The 15,445-nt window shown below is 47.1% G+C and overlaps 1 protein-coding gene across 1 annotated transcript in view; it reads right to left on the bottom strand.

Annotated features, from left to right (window-relative positions):
* Nucleotides 1–15,445, bottom strand: part of SPOCK1 (SPARC (osteonectin), cwcv and kazal like domains proteoglycan 1) — a 472,354-nt gene that overhangs the window by 125,107 nt on the left and 331,802 nt on the right. Inside the window, exon 5 of the mRNA XM_081035612.1 lies at nt 3,941–4,067. Coding sequence (XP_080891738.1) covers nt 3,941–4,067 — 127 coding nt within the window. The remainder of the gene's footprint in view (nt 1–3,940; nt 4,068–15,445) is intronic.

A 15,445-nucleotide genomic window follows, 5' to 3' on the forward strand; every position in this document is an offset into this window, starting at 1 on the left:
AAAAGCAGGTGGTCATATATGTAGGCGCAATAACTGAAACACCCCAATACTACACCCTCCTTGGAAGGAAGCCTCATTGAAGGCAGGAGATCATGGGTGCCAAACTCTGCCACTGTCCTTTGCTCACTGGGCCTCAGTGTACCTGGTATGGAGAACGGGGAGATGGACACTACCGTTTCTGATGAGAAAGTTTTAGGTCTCTTCTCTTTCTCCAGGAAAAGACAGGTGAGCAGGTCTGGGAAATGAAGGAGTGAGTCAGGCTGGTATAGGAATGCAAGGACACTAGAGGAACAGCAGGCTGGGACTGGGGAAGGCCTTTCAGCACTCTGCCCAGGGGTATCTGGAAGTTAGTCCTCTTTTGAAGATTCAGGCATCACTGCAAAGGACTCTTCCAAATCCTGATCCTGCCTCTTAAACAAGCTATTTACCAGTATCTGTAACAGGCAACCTTCTGGAACACAAAAAGCCAATTTTCCTGCCCAGACTGCAGGGGCCCCTTGACCAGAGAGCTGGGCCTGCCACTGACAGCATTTCAAGTCACGTCTGACAGGAGACCACTGCTCCTTGTAGTGTGGGGGTTACGGGGAGCTGGCATTTTAAGCTCCTTCTGTGAAGAAAAGGCAGAGGTGAGTGAGCCGTTTTTTGCTGGGGTTTGGTGTGCGACATGCCACTCACCCAAAACAGCCCTCATTACTCACTGACATTTCATGGTAAGTCTCAAATCTCAGGCTGGAGGATCAGACAGCTTACTCCTGAGCTGGAGGGAATGATCTCAGCAGCACAAACTGAATTTTCACAAAGAGAGAGTCATTGCAAGGAGCCTCCAACTCTCTGCAGAGCCCCAGGCTAGGTGTTTAGCTAAGCAACTTGGCCCAGGTGGGGATGGCTTATTTCTCTCATTCATGAAACTCTCTCCAAACCATTCAGTCAAATCCTAGACGGGTTCCACAGACCAGAATCTCGCCATTCCTTCTCAGCTAGAGTCCCCGGTGGTCCTCTCTTGTCCTGCCTCTTACTGAGCACCCATTGTGCGCTGTCCTGTGCCTGGTGAAGCACCCACTATGTGCTGTATGCCTGGTTAAGGTGGTAACTGGCATTGTGTCTGCCTCTAGGATCTCATGTTCATAAGGCAAAAGGCGGCACTTACCGTAGTAAGTGTCCCACAAGCCTGGCATTGCCCAACTATCTGCTCACCTTCTATGTAGCGCTGGTTGAATGTCATGTCCTAAGAATCTGTCCTGTTCTCAACATCCTGCTTGCTCCCCTCATCTCATGTTGAGGGGAGAACATATATCTAGCTGTATCCAGACCCATGCAATCTGCTATAGGACCTCAATATCATAATTCCTTTGAAGGAATTTGAAGATGTTTGAAGATGTTCAGGTTCTTCAAACACATCATCCTGCCAGAGAGCCTCGGCCCATGCTATTTTCTCCATCTGGAACATTCTCCCCTCCCATTCAGTTTGAAGAACACCTTCTCAGAGAGGCCTTCCCTCACCACCCCCTATAAAGCGGGCCTCTCTCACTCTTGCTCTCAGCGCCATGCTCATTTCCTTTTCAACACGTACCAAAATTTGAAATTAAGTTTACTTGTTTGGTGACTTATTCACTTGTGTCTCTCCTACCAAACTGTAACCTCCAGTGGTGTGTGTCTCCTTCCCCACGGCCCCTGCCGTGTTCTCCACAGCACCCAGAGCACCCAGAAGTGCTCACCACACAGGTGCTGAGCAAATGAATGCAGGGTTTTTCTAGGATGAGTGGTTATGGAGCAGAAAGGTGACAGGCTTTGGAGAGCTTTACGAGTCACAAGAAAGGGTCTGAGCTTCGTCCTGGCGGCAAGCAGAAAGCTACCCAAGCATTTTAGGTGTGGGAGACACACAAATAGACTTCGATTACAGAATTATGTCCCACTGCTGTCATGTGGCAATGGACTATGGGGCAGGAAAAAGGGCCGACTGGAGATACAGAAATCTATCAGGAGGCGCCTATGAAAACTGAGGTCCTCGCTAATCAATGTAGTCTCTGGACAAGCAGCATGAACATACCTGGAACTTGTTAGAAACACAGAATCTAAGGCCCCACAAATTCACTATTCCAGACGTGTTCAGGTGGTTGGAAGTAAGCCCCATTACTACAAACTTTCTCAAACTGTGATTCCATTAGGGGTCAGAGACAGTAAGGGAAAGGGGAAGGGGGCAGAGGGCTGCTGGGCAGAGTTGGGCCAGAGCTACTTAGCCAGGATGTACCGGTCGTGACCTTGGGCCGAGAAGCTGTAATTCACAAGTCAGGTTGGAAAGTAAGGATTACTGACTGGCTCTGAAGAACAGACAACTTTTTAATTTCCACTGTAAGTTTCCCCAGCACCTGGCCCAGAGCATGGCATATAAGGAGGGCTCAAATGGTACTTGTTAAAGAACAAAGAAACTAATCCAGCTGGAATTATGATATAGAGGTCCTAAAGCAGATTGCATGGGTCTGGATACAGCTAGACATATGTTCTTACTGTCTGTTTTGTTAAATATATTACCTTTGGTTAGGAAAATGTGAAAATCTGAGGATAAAAGTCTGCTTTCAGGGAATGAAAGTATGTGACCTGTGCAACATAGAATCAGTAGGAAAGCACGGCCCACCTCAAAATACCTCGAATAAGCCTCTGAGGGGAGCAGGTCGGGAGAATGCTCCCAGGCCTGTGGAATCTACCAGGCGTAAGGGACAGGATGGTGACAGGGTCAGAGAACAGAAGCTGTCAGCTGTGTGCAGTGGGGCAGGGACAGAAAGGGGACCCAGCAGAATGGCCTGAGTTCTGGAGCCCGAGAACCACATGGCAGTGTGACCAGAAGTGACTGGGGTGTTACTTTTCTTTAGCCCCAGATTCCATTCTGCGAATGACTCTTATGTGGGAAAACGGGGGTGAGACGAGAGTGGTGAGACTGGAGCCGGAGGAGACAAGAGGGTCCGAGCCCCGCTTCTTGCCCCCACCTCTGTCTTACAGAAAACTGGAGACACACACTGACTCCTTCCCACCCAGCACAGTGTCAGGCACCAAGGGGGTGCTGATTTACATTTGTTGAATCCAAGGACAAATAAGCAAACTCATGTCAATTCTGTGGATTCTCTTTCTTTGATTCATTATGCCAGTGAGATATACCCATTTCCATACCCGTACAGATACCTTATCCTGAGAAGAATGTTTGAAGTTCCAAGAATGAATTATCATTTCCTTTCTCCTTTCTTCACCCTGATGACCCCTGCCTCCCTGCTCATAAATCCTATTACTACAGCCCAGAGGAAACGCCCCGCCTCCGTGAAACTTCCCAGTCCTTCCAATAAGTAGGCCCACTTGATCCCTAGTCTCCTTTTCTATGAAACCATATTCTTTTCATAGGTTTGAGTGAAGACAACCAGTCACCATACTTGTCCCCACCCCCCTTCCCACACTGGGCTGTAAGCCCCTGAGACCCATCCCCTGAGGAGGGAACCATGGCCCAGGTAGACCCGGAGCCTGGTGCCATGCTGGATAAGTTCTACATGCACAACAAATGCTGCTGGAATGAATGCTAACATCTATCCCTTCCTTTCACCGGCCACACCACCATAGGGCACCTTCCTGGGCCTCCCCCGCTGGTTTGCACCCCAACCGCCGAGCTGTGTGACTTGCATCTTTGGAACAGCTTGCTACCTCACCTTCTCCAGGAAGGTCCCCTAGATTAACTTCAGGATCACACACCACCTCAGAGTCACCCTCTGCCCTCAGCCCTTGCCCACTCCAGAACACAGGAGGCAACATTTTCATCTCAGTTGTCTCTTTGGTGGGAATGTCTGTTCATGTGGCAGCTTCGAGGGCAAGGGCCAGAGCCCACTGGGAGTGGTCACTGAAACTTGTCAGAACAAGCAGGCATTAAGTATTTTTGATGACAGGAAAGACAAAGGTGACTGACCTTGGACGTATAGGTGTGACCATCGGAGCCGCAGACCATGGCCGACTGTGCCATGGGGCAGGGCTTGCACTTGACCAGATTTGAAGGTCCAAGCCAGTGTTTGTGGGCCACGTTCCCCTTCTTTTGCCTGAGGATGAAAAAAGAGGAGATAACAGTTAACTAAAGCTCCCATCGTCATGGGTCTCTTCTCCACGTTACCTGGACAAGGGCCAAATAAATGAAAGGACTGGTCAGACAGCCAGCACCCCTATTCATTCTGACTCACTGATCAGGGGCAGGAGACTGTTCTGAAAGCCTAGGTTCAGTCCACCAGATGGACGAGGGAAGCCATGTGGCCATTACAAATGTTGTAAGACATCCCTTACTGACATGAAAAGAACTCCACAATGCATTAAAAATACGACAAAGGAGTGTGGCTCCATCCACTTACTCAGCCCCCATGCAGGGCTGGGCATACCCCAGGTGCCCAGAAATAGCACCCACAGCCTCAGATTCCCCCGGGGCTGACCAGGAGCCTCCTGAATGGGATGATACGCAGACGACTCAGAGAGCATCTTAGATAGAAATGCATCTCCAAACACAACCAAATGACTTTATCACAGCTGTGGAAAACGATCTCTGGATAATTTTAAAGCAATTTCAGTCCAGCTTCCAATTTGCCATCTGATAGAAGCTCTGGGGTGATGTCACTTTCAACTGCTAAAGTAATCAGAATTCTACTCTTTCATTCCAGCTCCAGTTCCTCCCCATCTTAACCTTTGTCATAATGATAAATGGTGCTATTAGGATGGCTTATGTCCATGGAAGGAACCCCATCCCCATATCACAAACCACTGAAAGAAAGGCCTGCAGTTACTGCCACCCTTTCTCCCTGAGTCGAAGCTGCTCTCTCAGCAAACCACTGGGTATGACTCTCACGGCCGTGGGGCTGCGTTCCCCATAGAGGACAGATCTCTCTGGACTGCCCATCAATCAGGCGATTAATGTGCCTTTGGAGTGTTTTGCATTGGCAGTCCTGCGTGGTGGTTAGCGTTTGGGCCCTGGAATCAGAAAACACAGGTTCAAGTCTCAGCTCTGCCACTTACTCACCATGTGATCTTGGCAGGATTGTTAAGTTTCAGTTTCCACGTCTGTAAAGTAGGGAAACAGAATCTACTTCAAGCGGATTGTATGAGGATTAAATGAGCTGAGGTGGGTAAAGTACTCAGTATAATGGGTAAAGCACTCAGTATAATCCCTGGAAAACAGGGAGCACTAAAAGTGGTAGGTGTTGTTATAATTATTATTTGCCTCAAAAGATGGGGGTATAGAGGATGAAATTACCACTGCCATAGAAATGTGACTTAATTTGAAGGCCTTAGGTTTGTTGGCATTTAATTCCTCAGAGGGCTACAAGAAGGAAATCTTTTCTACCAGGTGTGGAATGGATATCCATCTCCTCAGGAATTATGGTTTGGTGTCTCAGGTAACCCATCCTCTTCCAAATGAAGAAAAATGACTGAGAAAGAGCACCCACCATCTTGGTTCTTATCCTACCTCAAACCTGCCCTAGTGATTTGGGGGGTGGCGGGCGGAAAGAAGAGGAAGGTCTGTTTGGGGAATTAGCTTTGACATTTACATCCAGGCGGAAGATCATGTACCCACAGCACACCCCTTGGGACGACTGGGGATGGCGGCATGGAGGGGTCACAGGGCTTAGCCTGTCTGACCCAAGCACCAGTAAAGGTAGTCCTACAAAGGCCCCCTGAGATCACCTGACACAACTTACTCATTTTACCAGTGGGGGAAACTGAAGCCCAAACTGGGGAAGAGCCTTGCCGGAAGTCATGAAGACAACTGGTGGCGAGCCCTGTGATGAAATGCACCCACCGCAGCACATACAGGGATGGATTTCTCTTCTTCAGCCCATCTCAGCCCCACCTAGATGACTAGCTAGGAAATTCTTTTGGGTCACCTACATGTTGGGCCCCGGGGGTCCTCTCTCCAATAACTCCCTGCTTCCATAGCAGCTACCCACCTTGTCCTGGCCTCTCTGTCTGGAATAAAAACATGTATTATTTGCAGTTCTAAATCACATGGATAGGAGGTTTCCTATTATCCTTTGTCGAACACACTTTACACTTTCAAGGTTTGTTTTGGAAAACATTGGTGGTGGGTGATGGGACTCCATGCAGCAGACAAGCAGGCTGTCAGCACGGGGTTAATCTTCGAGGACATGATTCCGTCAGCAGAACACCACACATTTATCATCATTCGCACAGCAGATTGTCTGACACTGACAATGAATCAGAAAGTACAGGCAGAAGTTGTGCCTAGCAGCCCCTCTCATGGGTCAGTCCCTCGCGTGCACATCCACGGCTGAAGCAATTCTTGTTCTGAGTTCCCAGAAAGGGGCTATCAAGTCCAAAGAGTGGGCAGTTTTGCCAAAGCAGACATAACCATGTGCAATGATGCCCCAGAGGAAAGAAGCGTGAAGGAGCTTAGCCAAAGGCAGAGAACGGAGAAATGAACACGGAGCCAACAGCTTGGAGACAAGGTGGAATCAGCTTTTAATCACCAGTAATTGACAGGTTATCTCTGTCTCTGGACCTGAACTTCACCATTGGCTTCAGTTCATTAAGGGGAGGCAAAGAGGCGAAGCTGGCCAGTGTGTGCTAGAAAGCCCGGTGCATATCATGGATGTTCAGTATATCTCTGTTGGGTGAGTCTCTGTGTGCTCAGCACCACAGCATTGGTTCCTGAGTGGTTAAATCACAAAATCACAGACGGTCATAACCAGAAAATACCTTAAAACAAATCTAGTCCAACAACTTTAATCTATAAATGAGGAATCAGAGACACAGACAGGAAGTGACTTGCCCAGTGTCACGCAAGAAATATGGCGAAGTTATTTCATATATATTGATCAGACTGAAAATGACTACGCTGCTGTGGGACCATTTTAGTTCCCTGTTTTGGCATTTGCATTTTTATTATCAAGGCTCAGTTTTATAAATAAAGCCCCTCTGAAACATTATCCCTAGTTCTATACCTACAGAGGCGCAAGCTCCCATATCCAATGTCAACGTCAGGTGGTCATGGATTATGCCCAGGAGGAATTACATTTGACCCCTCCTAGGATGCCTTGGGGACTAGAAGTACAAAGGCCAAGCCATTCTGAATTTTCCCAATTCTAATAAAACAAGCATACCTATTATATTTGGGCACACTCAGGTGTTCCTTACCTCACTAGGACCCTAGTGGAAACAATACCCAAACCTGTGGTCTCTGTCCAGAGGCCAAATTATGCCAAGTTATGTCCAAGTATGTGTGAGCCCAAAGAGCATAACTTCCTGGTTATTATGTGTATATTTCAATCTCCACAATTCAGTGCAAACCATAAAAAATAACCAACCCAGTCGAGGCAAGGGACTAAACTTTCTGACTGTAAGATATTTCACTTCTTGAGTCAATGAAGAGTGAAATCCGATAAAGGTATCTTGATGGGATTGCTATTCCCAATGTCACAGACATTCATCAACTGGGGTGACACAAGCAATTTAGTCTGGAAGGCAGGTTCTACCAACCTTTCCATTGGCCACAAAGTCCTAACTCTACCCCATCCTGGCTAGTGCTGTGGGCAGCCATACCCCCTACCCTACTGACAGCACGACACAGAAAATCCCAACCTACAAGCCCTCAAGAAGGAAGGAAGACAGACATAGCAGATCACTGGCATTTCTTATTCCCTTTGGTTCAACTGCTTATTCTCAATCTTCCTTTTTTAAGTCTATCAAAATAACAGCATTTATGGTTTTGAAGCAAAGTGATGATTCTTAAGTACAAATCTGATGATGTGACTACCATGATTAAAACCTCATCTTCTCTCCACCTCCTAGGACATAGTTTAAACTCCTAGTTTTGGTATTAAACTGACCGAGCCTACCTTCACCGGGTTACTGTCTGCCTTGCTTCTCTCCCCAACACACACACACACACACACACACACACACACACACACACGTGCACACACTTTGCACGTGCACACATACACATACACTGACCACCACCATCACATAGTTTTGCTCCAACCACCTTTGCTGCTTCCCCGAGCCCGCCAAGGATCTTTGTATCTCTGTGCCATCATGTGGGTTTTTCCTCCATCTGACACAATTTCATTCCTACCTACATTTCTCCCCACTATCCTCCACTTCTCTCTGCCTCATGAGTCTTTCTTTAAGGCCCAGCTCAAAACTCCCCTCCCCCAGGAAGTCTCCCATGGCCCCTCCACAGGCAGTCTGGTTGCACTCCCATTTCACCATGGTCCTGTGATTGCTACTGGTCTGGCTCCCTGACTAGTCTTCAAACAAGCACCTTGATTCAGCTTGACCAAAAGTTAAGAGACTACTATTATTCCAATGGGACATGGGCTATACCCAGGTTAAAATCCTTGGAGCACATCCTGGACACCTTCCTTTCCCCTCCTTATCACCTCCCCCCCATCACTCAGTGCTGTTGATCTTATCTCCAGCCAGTCCTATCAGCTATTTACACCTCTCTTACATTTGCTATGCATATTCAACTCTATATGACTTGGCAAAGGTTTACCATCTGCATAACAAATGTCTGTCCCTTGTTCAAGCTTCAGATCAATTGCCTTCTATGAAATCTTTCCTGACCCCGTGAGCCCTATCACACTAGAAACCATGACATTAGCTTGTTCAGACACCTTGTTCAGACCCAACTGTGACATTCACTGCAGCAGAACGCAGTTCTTTCAAGTCTGTCTTCCTCAATACTCTCAAGCATAACAATGGAGTCTTAACTGTTTCCGTGCTCCTGGTCCTTGGAAACAAGAGTGACCCTCAAGACACCGGGGTTTGTTTGCTCAGTGAAATAAGTGAATTTACTCCTTTGGACCTTTAGAATTTTCTCTCTCTATTTCTGGAAATTATTAGCACTAACTCGAGGACAAAAATGGCACGTTATTTTAAGCAAGAAGAATTCAACAGGTTCTTGTTTCCAGAAATCCTAATTCAGACTTCAAACAACAACAACTAGCCAGAGTTCCTAAAGACCACTGAGAAATGGGTGGAGGGAGCTCTCCTGTGCAGCTGAGGGCTGCAGGGTCCCCACACTTCAGAAGGCAGGCTGCCTCCAAAGCCCAGGGACAGCCTCTGATGTCATGTTTCCAAACTGGCAACACGTAATAATGTTTAGGATTCAGAATTGAGAAGTCAGAATTCCCAGGAATCATCAAAAATTGCTGAAACGATAAGCTTTTCCGTTTTTTTCACAACATTTTATTTATGTGTTTGTTAACAAATAGGAAATACTAAGTTCAGTAGTATTTCTTAAGAAATGTAGCCTAAAGTGAAAAGACAAACACTGGAAATTGTTGCAAACCTTATTGGGTAGGTAGTAATTAAATAAGGTGATATTTGGATTTTCTAGCATGTTCACAGTACTGCCCAGAACCACATGCTGGTATTGTCAATTTAAATATTTATTTTGTTCTAACACTGTTCTCTGGAACACCAGGCCCAGGATTCCGATAAAGTATGCTATGCAAATAAATGTATGAATATTCATTTTATTTACAAGAGCAATTCACCGTTGGAAGCAGACTGGACTGGAAACACATGCTTCTAAGATGGCCGCAGTAACAAGCAAGACTGACCAGATCATGACGGCTCTTCCAAGATGTCCCTGTCCTAGTTCCTGGACACGTCCACAGTGACTTTCAAGACCATACATCAGTGTTTCCTGCTCTCACTTCCTGGACCATGCCAGGGCGCTCCTCCCTCAGATGGCCCTACCCTCACCAACTAAAGCAAGCCCCATATCCTGCCTCTTCCCTACTTGATATACCGAGAGTCTTTGATGACCTCAGTTGTGACCCAGGCTTTCATTGAACCATGGGCAGAGCAGGGCAACATTCAGGGCCCAGTGCAAAACCGTTGCAGGACAGAGACGTCCTGAGGCATTTTTTCAGCATCAAATACATCTGCAGGTGTAAATGTCCTGGCATCAATCCCACAGGATGAAATTTAACAATCTGTGTCAAAAATGTTGTAAGGATGCAATGGGGTTGGGGGCTGCTAAGAATACATAGAGAATTGTTCACTTTTTTTCTTTCAGTTATTGAAGAGGGGGCTTTCATTTTATACAACACACTGTGCGTTCTACCATGTGTCTAACTTTAGACAGAAAGGTTTTACTGTGCATCTGAATGTCTGGTGAAAGAGTAAAGCAATTGCAGATAATGAATAGTAACAGCCACACTCCAGCTGTTTTGTGTGGCCACTCCCTGCCAGCCTCAGTGCCCTAAACATCTCCCCGAGTCCTCAGACACAATGACCCTCTGATGGCACATGCCATTCCTACCGTCACTGACAGGAAGAACCCAGGCATAAGTAACCAGTCCATCCTGCCTTTGTTCTCACATCAGATCTCGAAGGCAGACCCGCCAGCTCAGAGACATAAAGAACCCACTGGAGAAGAACCCTTTCCAGGATTCACAGTGTTTGTCTGGCGACAGCCAGCATTATATGCATTTTATTTTCCTGTTAATACCAAACTGCCCATTCAAAAACAAGATTAAATTTGTTTGGAAAATCAGAAGTAATTGCTTCTAAAACAAGGATGGAAGATATTCAGATAGCTGACAGGGTGGCTCTTTTGAACCAGAGACAAAATAATGAATGTTAATTGAAATGAAAAACATGTTAACCATTGGAATAATCTGTCACGTAAAATGATGCTATAATTCCTCTGTTGTTAGGGTTATTTGAGTCGTTATACAGAGTCATAAAATTACACAGGAAGGGTATAATGGCCTTTGTCATTTACAAAAGCTGCTTTGATGAGAGACACAGGCTCATGACTCCCCTTCCTTTTCCAAATGTAGAAGGTCCCAGACATGAGATCCTGTCGGAAGACAGTCCAATTTTCCTAATAAACAGACGTTTCTGAGAGAACTATAGAACTGTAGAAAGAGAGCTCATCCTCTCAGGGGTGTCCCACGTGTCTGGGCACTCGGCTGCTATAAGACACACTGTCTAGAGCAGCTTGAAATGTAAAAGGACAAATACAGAATAAGGATAATAGCAGCTAAATTTTGATTGAGACCTTAACTATTCTGCTGATACTGCTGCTATTAATACCATCAATAACAATGACCACATTTTGAGCTCTTACAATGTTCCAGGCACTGTTTTAAGCTCTTTACACTGTCTTATTTACTCCTCCCGACAGCCCCAAGAGAGGGAAAAGCATGGCAGAACTTGGGAAGGTGTGCTGGGGGGTGAGTCAGGGAGACCCCGTGAGCAAAGCAGACAAGGTGGGCCCCAGTCATCAGAGGGGAGCCCCCACTGATCCGCTGATGCAAGCTGGCATATCAACCACAGGAAAGCCAGCACCTTTCTGTGGCTCCATCCCACCTGACTTGACCCAGGTAAGGAGCGTGAGGCTCATGACGTACCCCAGGTCAAGGCTCAAAGACATCAGCAGAGACACGCAGACCCCAGAAGAAGCAGAGAGCCATCAGGCATGCTTCTAAACCATCGCCAAGCCAGGTTTCTGAAGCACCTTCAAACCCAGAGGAAAAGTACATATTTTTTAAAGTTTTGGAGCAGAATCGGGGCCACCAAAAAGATACGTACCTGGTCCAGATCCAATTCTAAAAGCATGAACACCTCTCCGGGTGTGTGTGAATATCACTCTCTGAACTTTTTGGTTCATTTCAACTTGAGTCTCTGTGACTACCACTCACCTAAGCTGTGTGCTTTGGGGCAACAGCTACTTTGCACAGACCTGAACATTCAATAGCTGGATGAGAGTTTCCCAAAACACTGAATGTGCATGTGTAAGTGAACTGAAAATGAATAAGGAGACACCCTGAATGAGGTAGGGCTGAGGCCATGAGAAAGGGAACTTCCACTCTGCGACTGTATGTCTATCATTTGACTCTCTTATAACCATGTATTGCTGATCTAACTTATTCAAAGTAGAAAAAAGAAGTGCATTTTCAGAACTTTTAAAGAGATGCATGTCGCCAGCCCCACACCTGTCTGCTAGTCCCCCGCACCCCATTTCTCCAGTAGTATGTAAAGAAACCAAAGTGATTGGAAAAGAAAGGCCTCCCAGGTATAGGAAGGAGGGCTGAAAAAACAGGGAGTTCACCTAGAAAAAAGCTCCTTGACCGGGCCTCAAAGGTTTCCATGAAGACCAACCAAACTGAACTAAATTTCCATATTACTCTACTTTGACGGTCTGTTTAAGCAAAGCTATCAAAACTGAAGATATAAAACAACCCAAATGTGGTTAGGATTCTAGAGATAATCTTTACTTGTCCAACAAACACTGATAAGCACCTATGATACACCAAGAATTGGGCAAAGAATTCCAAGGGAATGCTAGCAGTGCAGTAACTGTACTTCCTATAACATACATTACATGCAATGATTATTGCTACGCATAATGATCATATTACCCTGAGTGGCTGAATTTATTCAGGGTAGGTGTTCCCTAAACTGTTTTTGTTTTGTTTTTTTAATTTTTATTCACATCTTGAGACACTAGAGAGACTCACAGTCTGCTAACTTATTCAAGAAAATCCCTACAGGACAAGCAACTTGCTGTTAACTTCAGGACTCCTCCAAACCATCCTCCATTTAAGAGTACCCACGCAATTTGCATGGCCAGTGGGAAAACGACAAGAAGAAAAGGAACTTGCCAGATAATACCCCCAGATCTCTGGTGTTACACACATTTCTGGACATGAATCCAGGTTTCCGTATACGTGAAATGAAATACGTATGTTCACAGGTCCTAGTCAAACCTCCTTCTAGCCTCCACTCACAAGGCCCTGAGTGTTTCCTGACCAGATCATGGAGATTAGCAGGCTGATGTGATTATGTAAATTCCACTAACTGGTGGGAGACTGCAGCGAGCAGTCACCTTCCATTAAGAGAGTGACAGAGCATGGCCAGTGGCACCAAAGGGCTCTGTGAGGCAGAGACTGATGGGGTTTTAATTCGAAGTTCAACTTGCTCAATGAGCACAGCCACAGGGATCGACAGGCAAAACCAGTTTGCACACGTGTACGTACACAGGTACACACCCCCCAACTAGCATCCTGCTTCGTTAGGGAAAAGTACCAAGCCATCAATGTCATAGCAAGCTATTAGGGAAATGTAAGTGAACAGCTGAGCTTTCTTTATTCCCTCAGAATCATGGATAGCAGCAGACTCTGTGTTAAAAATCCATTTCTTCCTAAAAGGTGAGGTGGGGGGAGACTGTTACTATTATCCACTGGCGCTCGGCATCCCCGTTTGATTTCCTGCTTCATCTTTCTGTGTTCACTGGCCCAAGAAAGAAAAGTCCCTTTCTAGCCCTGAGACCTTAGAGGAAATTTCTAGCAATGGACATGCTAATTGGAAAAAAAAAAAAAAATCAAACGAAAAGCAAGCAGGCCCAAGACCAAGAGTTTCCTCTGGCCTTCCTCCCGGAGCATTCATGGGAATGCTGATTCTGCCTCTTCACAGGAGCGGCCAGAGAACTGAGGGTTTTGCTAACACAGCTTCTGGTTGATTGTGTGCAAGCTCAGGTGTGCACACAAAGGTGTGTGCAAGCTCAGGCGGTTCCACCATGGGCTCTGCTGCTATAATCTTAGAACATATGTGCTTGCATTCCGGGAGAGGAGGGATTAATTATTATGAGCTGTGTGTACGAGAGGAAAAAAAAACAAAAAACTTGTATTTGTTTTCTAGTCACCAGCAGCAAAGCACCCCACTCCGGGAGAGCTGTACACCGTCTACCTTAGGAAGAACAAGTCAGCAAAACGAAGAAGAGGGTAGACAGCATCGGGGTCACTGCTGTTTCCAGTGCAGGCCCAGGGACAGGCAGGAAGCTGACAGAGACGTGGCATTCAGAGATCCAGCTATCCACCAACATGCACACACCATTAACACTGGCCATCTACCCAGAGCACCGCAGAAGGCAGGGACAGCCACCCCAGGATCCCAGCTCTTCCCCTGCTGACAGCTTTCTTCACAGTCGGTGTTGGAGGAGAGAAGCTGGAGCCCTGACAAGCTTCTGCCCGCCTCTGTGGGCTTCACTAGTGGGGAATTTTCTGGACAGGTGGCCAAGACCTAAGGCTGACTCCATGCCCCTTGTGCTTTCTCCAACACTGCCAGTATCCTCCCGCCCTTTCCCATGGGCCAGCTCCAATGCCACCGTCTCATGGACGGACAAAATGAGCAAGAATACATTGCCGCAGGGAATAGGAACCCAGCGTGTCCCAGTGCTGCTCCACAGCAGAACCTGGACCACTGTGTAGACGTTACCGACAGAAAACCTTCTGACTAATGTAAGGAAGAAGCTCGCACAGTGAGTGAGAGCTGTCCAATGATGAGGGTCTAACTCAGAAGGTCAGGGAGGGAGGCTTCCAATATCATAAGAGCTCAAGCTGAGGTCTCCTCGAGGAAGGGGATTCTACAGCAGGCACACTGTGATCTGTGGAAGCATTCTTCTCTGCATGAACAGCGAAGGGACTGCTGCCATTTCTTTAATAGTGTCATCAAGGGTACTGAACATGCTTGTACGTAAATCATTAAGTGACTCTTTGTTTACTTCCATGAGGTAGATTTTCCAAAATGGAGTCGGGGGTCAATGAGGCCAAAATGCCCACCAGAAACGTACCAGCTTGCACTTCCATCAACAGCATCTTCAAGGAGTTATCCATTTCCCCCCCCTTCACCCTGTAGATACCCACCAGCTACTGCTCTGAGAGCTGCTGTGAAGCCAAGTGTCTGGAGATACCACCAAATGTCCAGAAGTAATCAACAGAGCCATTAAGAGCAACAAGCCAACTTGGCCTCATACACAAGGTGAAAAAAACTGGCACACGGAGACACTGCTGAAATTGGAGAGTGGGTAGATTATCAGGAAATCCAGTGTCACCCCAGCATGCCCCAATCTGTTTGCAGGCATACTGCAGGCACACACAGGGGAGACAGCAGCAGCGGTGGGCCCAAGCCCGTCCCAGGGCATGGGCAGCTCATCACCCAGCACCTCTGCACCGGGCTTCTCCCCAGGGCAGAGAAGACGAGCTGGTAAGAATGCTGCCTGCTGTCTCCCCAGGCTTCCTCCTAGCTGAGCGGGCAATGTGGGCCAAGGCAGTCCTGTCCTGTCCTGTTCTGAAGGGAAGGAAGGGTCAGTCCCAGGGTTCCAAGGGACAGAGGAGTCAGACCTCAGACAGAAGCGCTCTGGAGGCTGCAAGCCTCCTGGATGAAGCAGGATGGATGGATGTGGGCCGGTGCCAGAGGAGCGTCGGGGAGGAGCAGAAAGCCAGGCAGGCTCTGCTTGTGACTGCCGGCAGAGCGGGTACCCAGTGTGTGTCCCTTTCCTTTTTCCTTCAAAGGCCATTCTGCACCAGTCGGAACCACCCAGACCTCCAGCTTTGTGAAACTCAAGGGGTCAATGAGACAGATGACACCTTATCACCAGCAAGTCCAAACCTGG

This window comes from Rhinolophus hipposideros (genome assembly GCF_964194185.1).
Source record: "Rhinolophus hipposideros genome assembly, chromosome: 23".
Lineage (NCBI taxonomy): Eukaryota > Metazoa > Chordata > Mammalia > Chiroptera > Rhinolophidae > Rhinolophus > Rhinolophus hipposideros.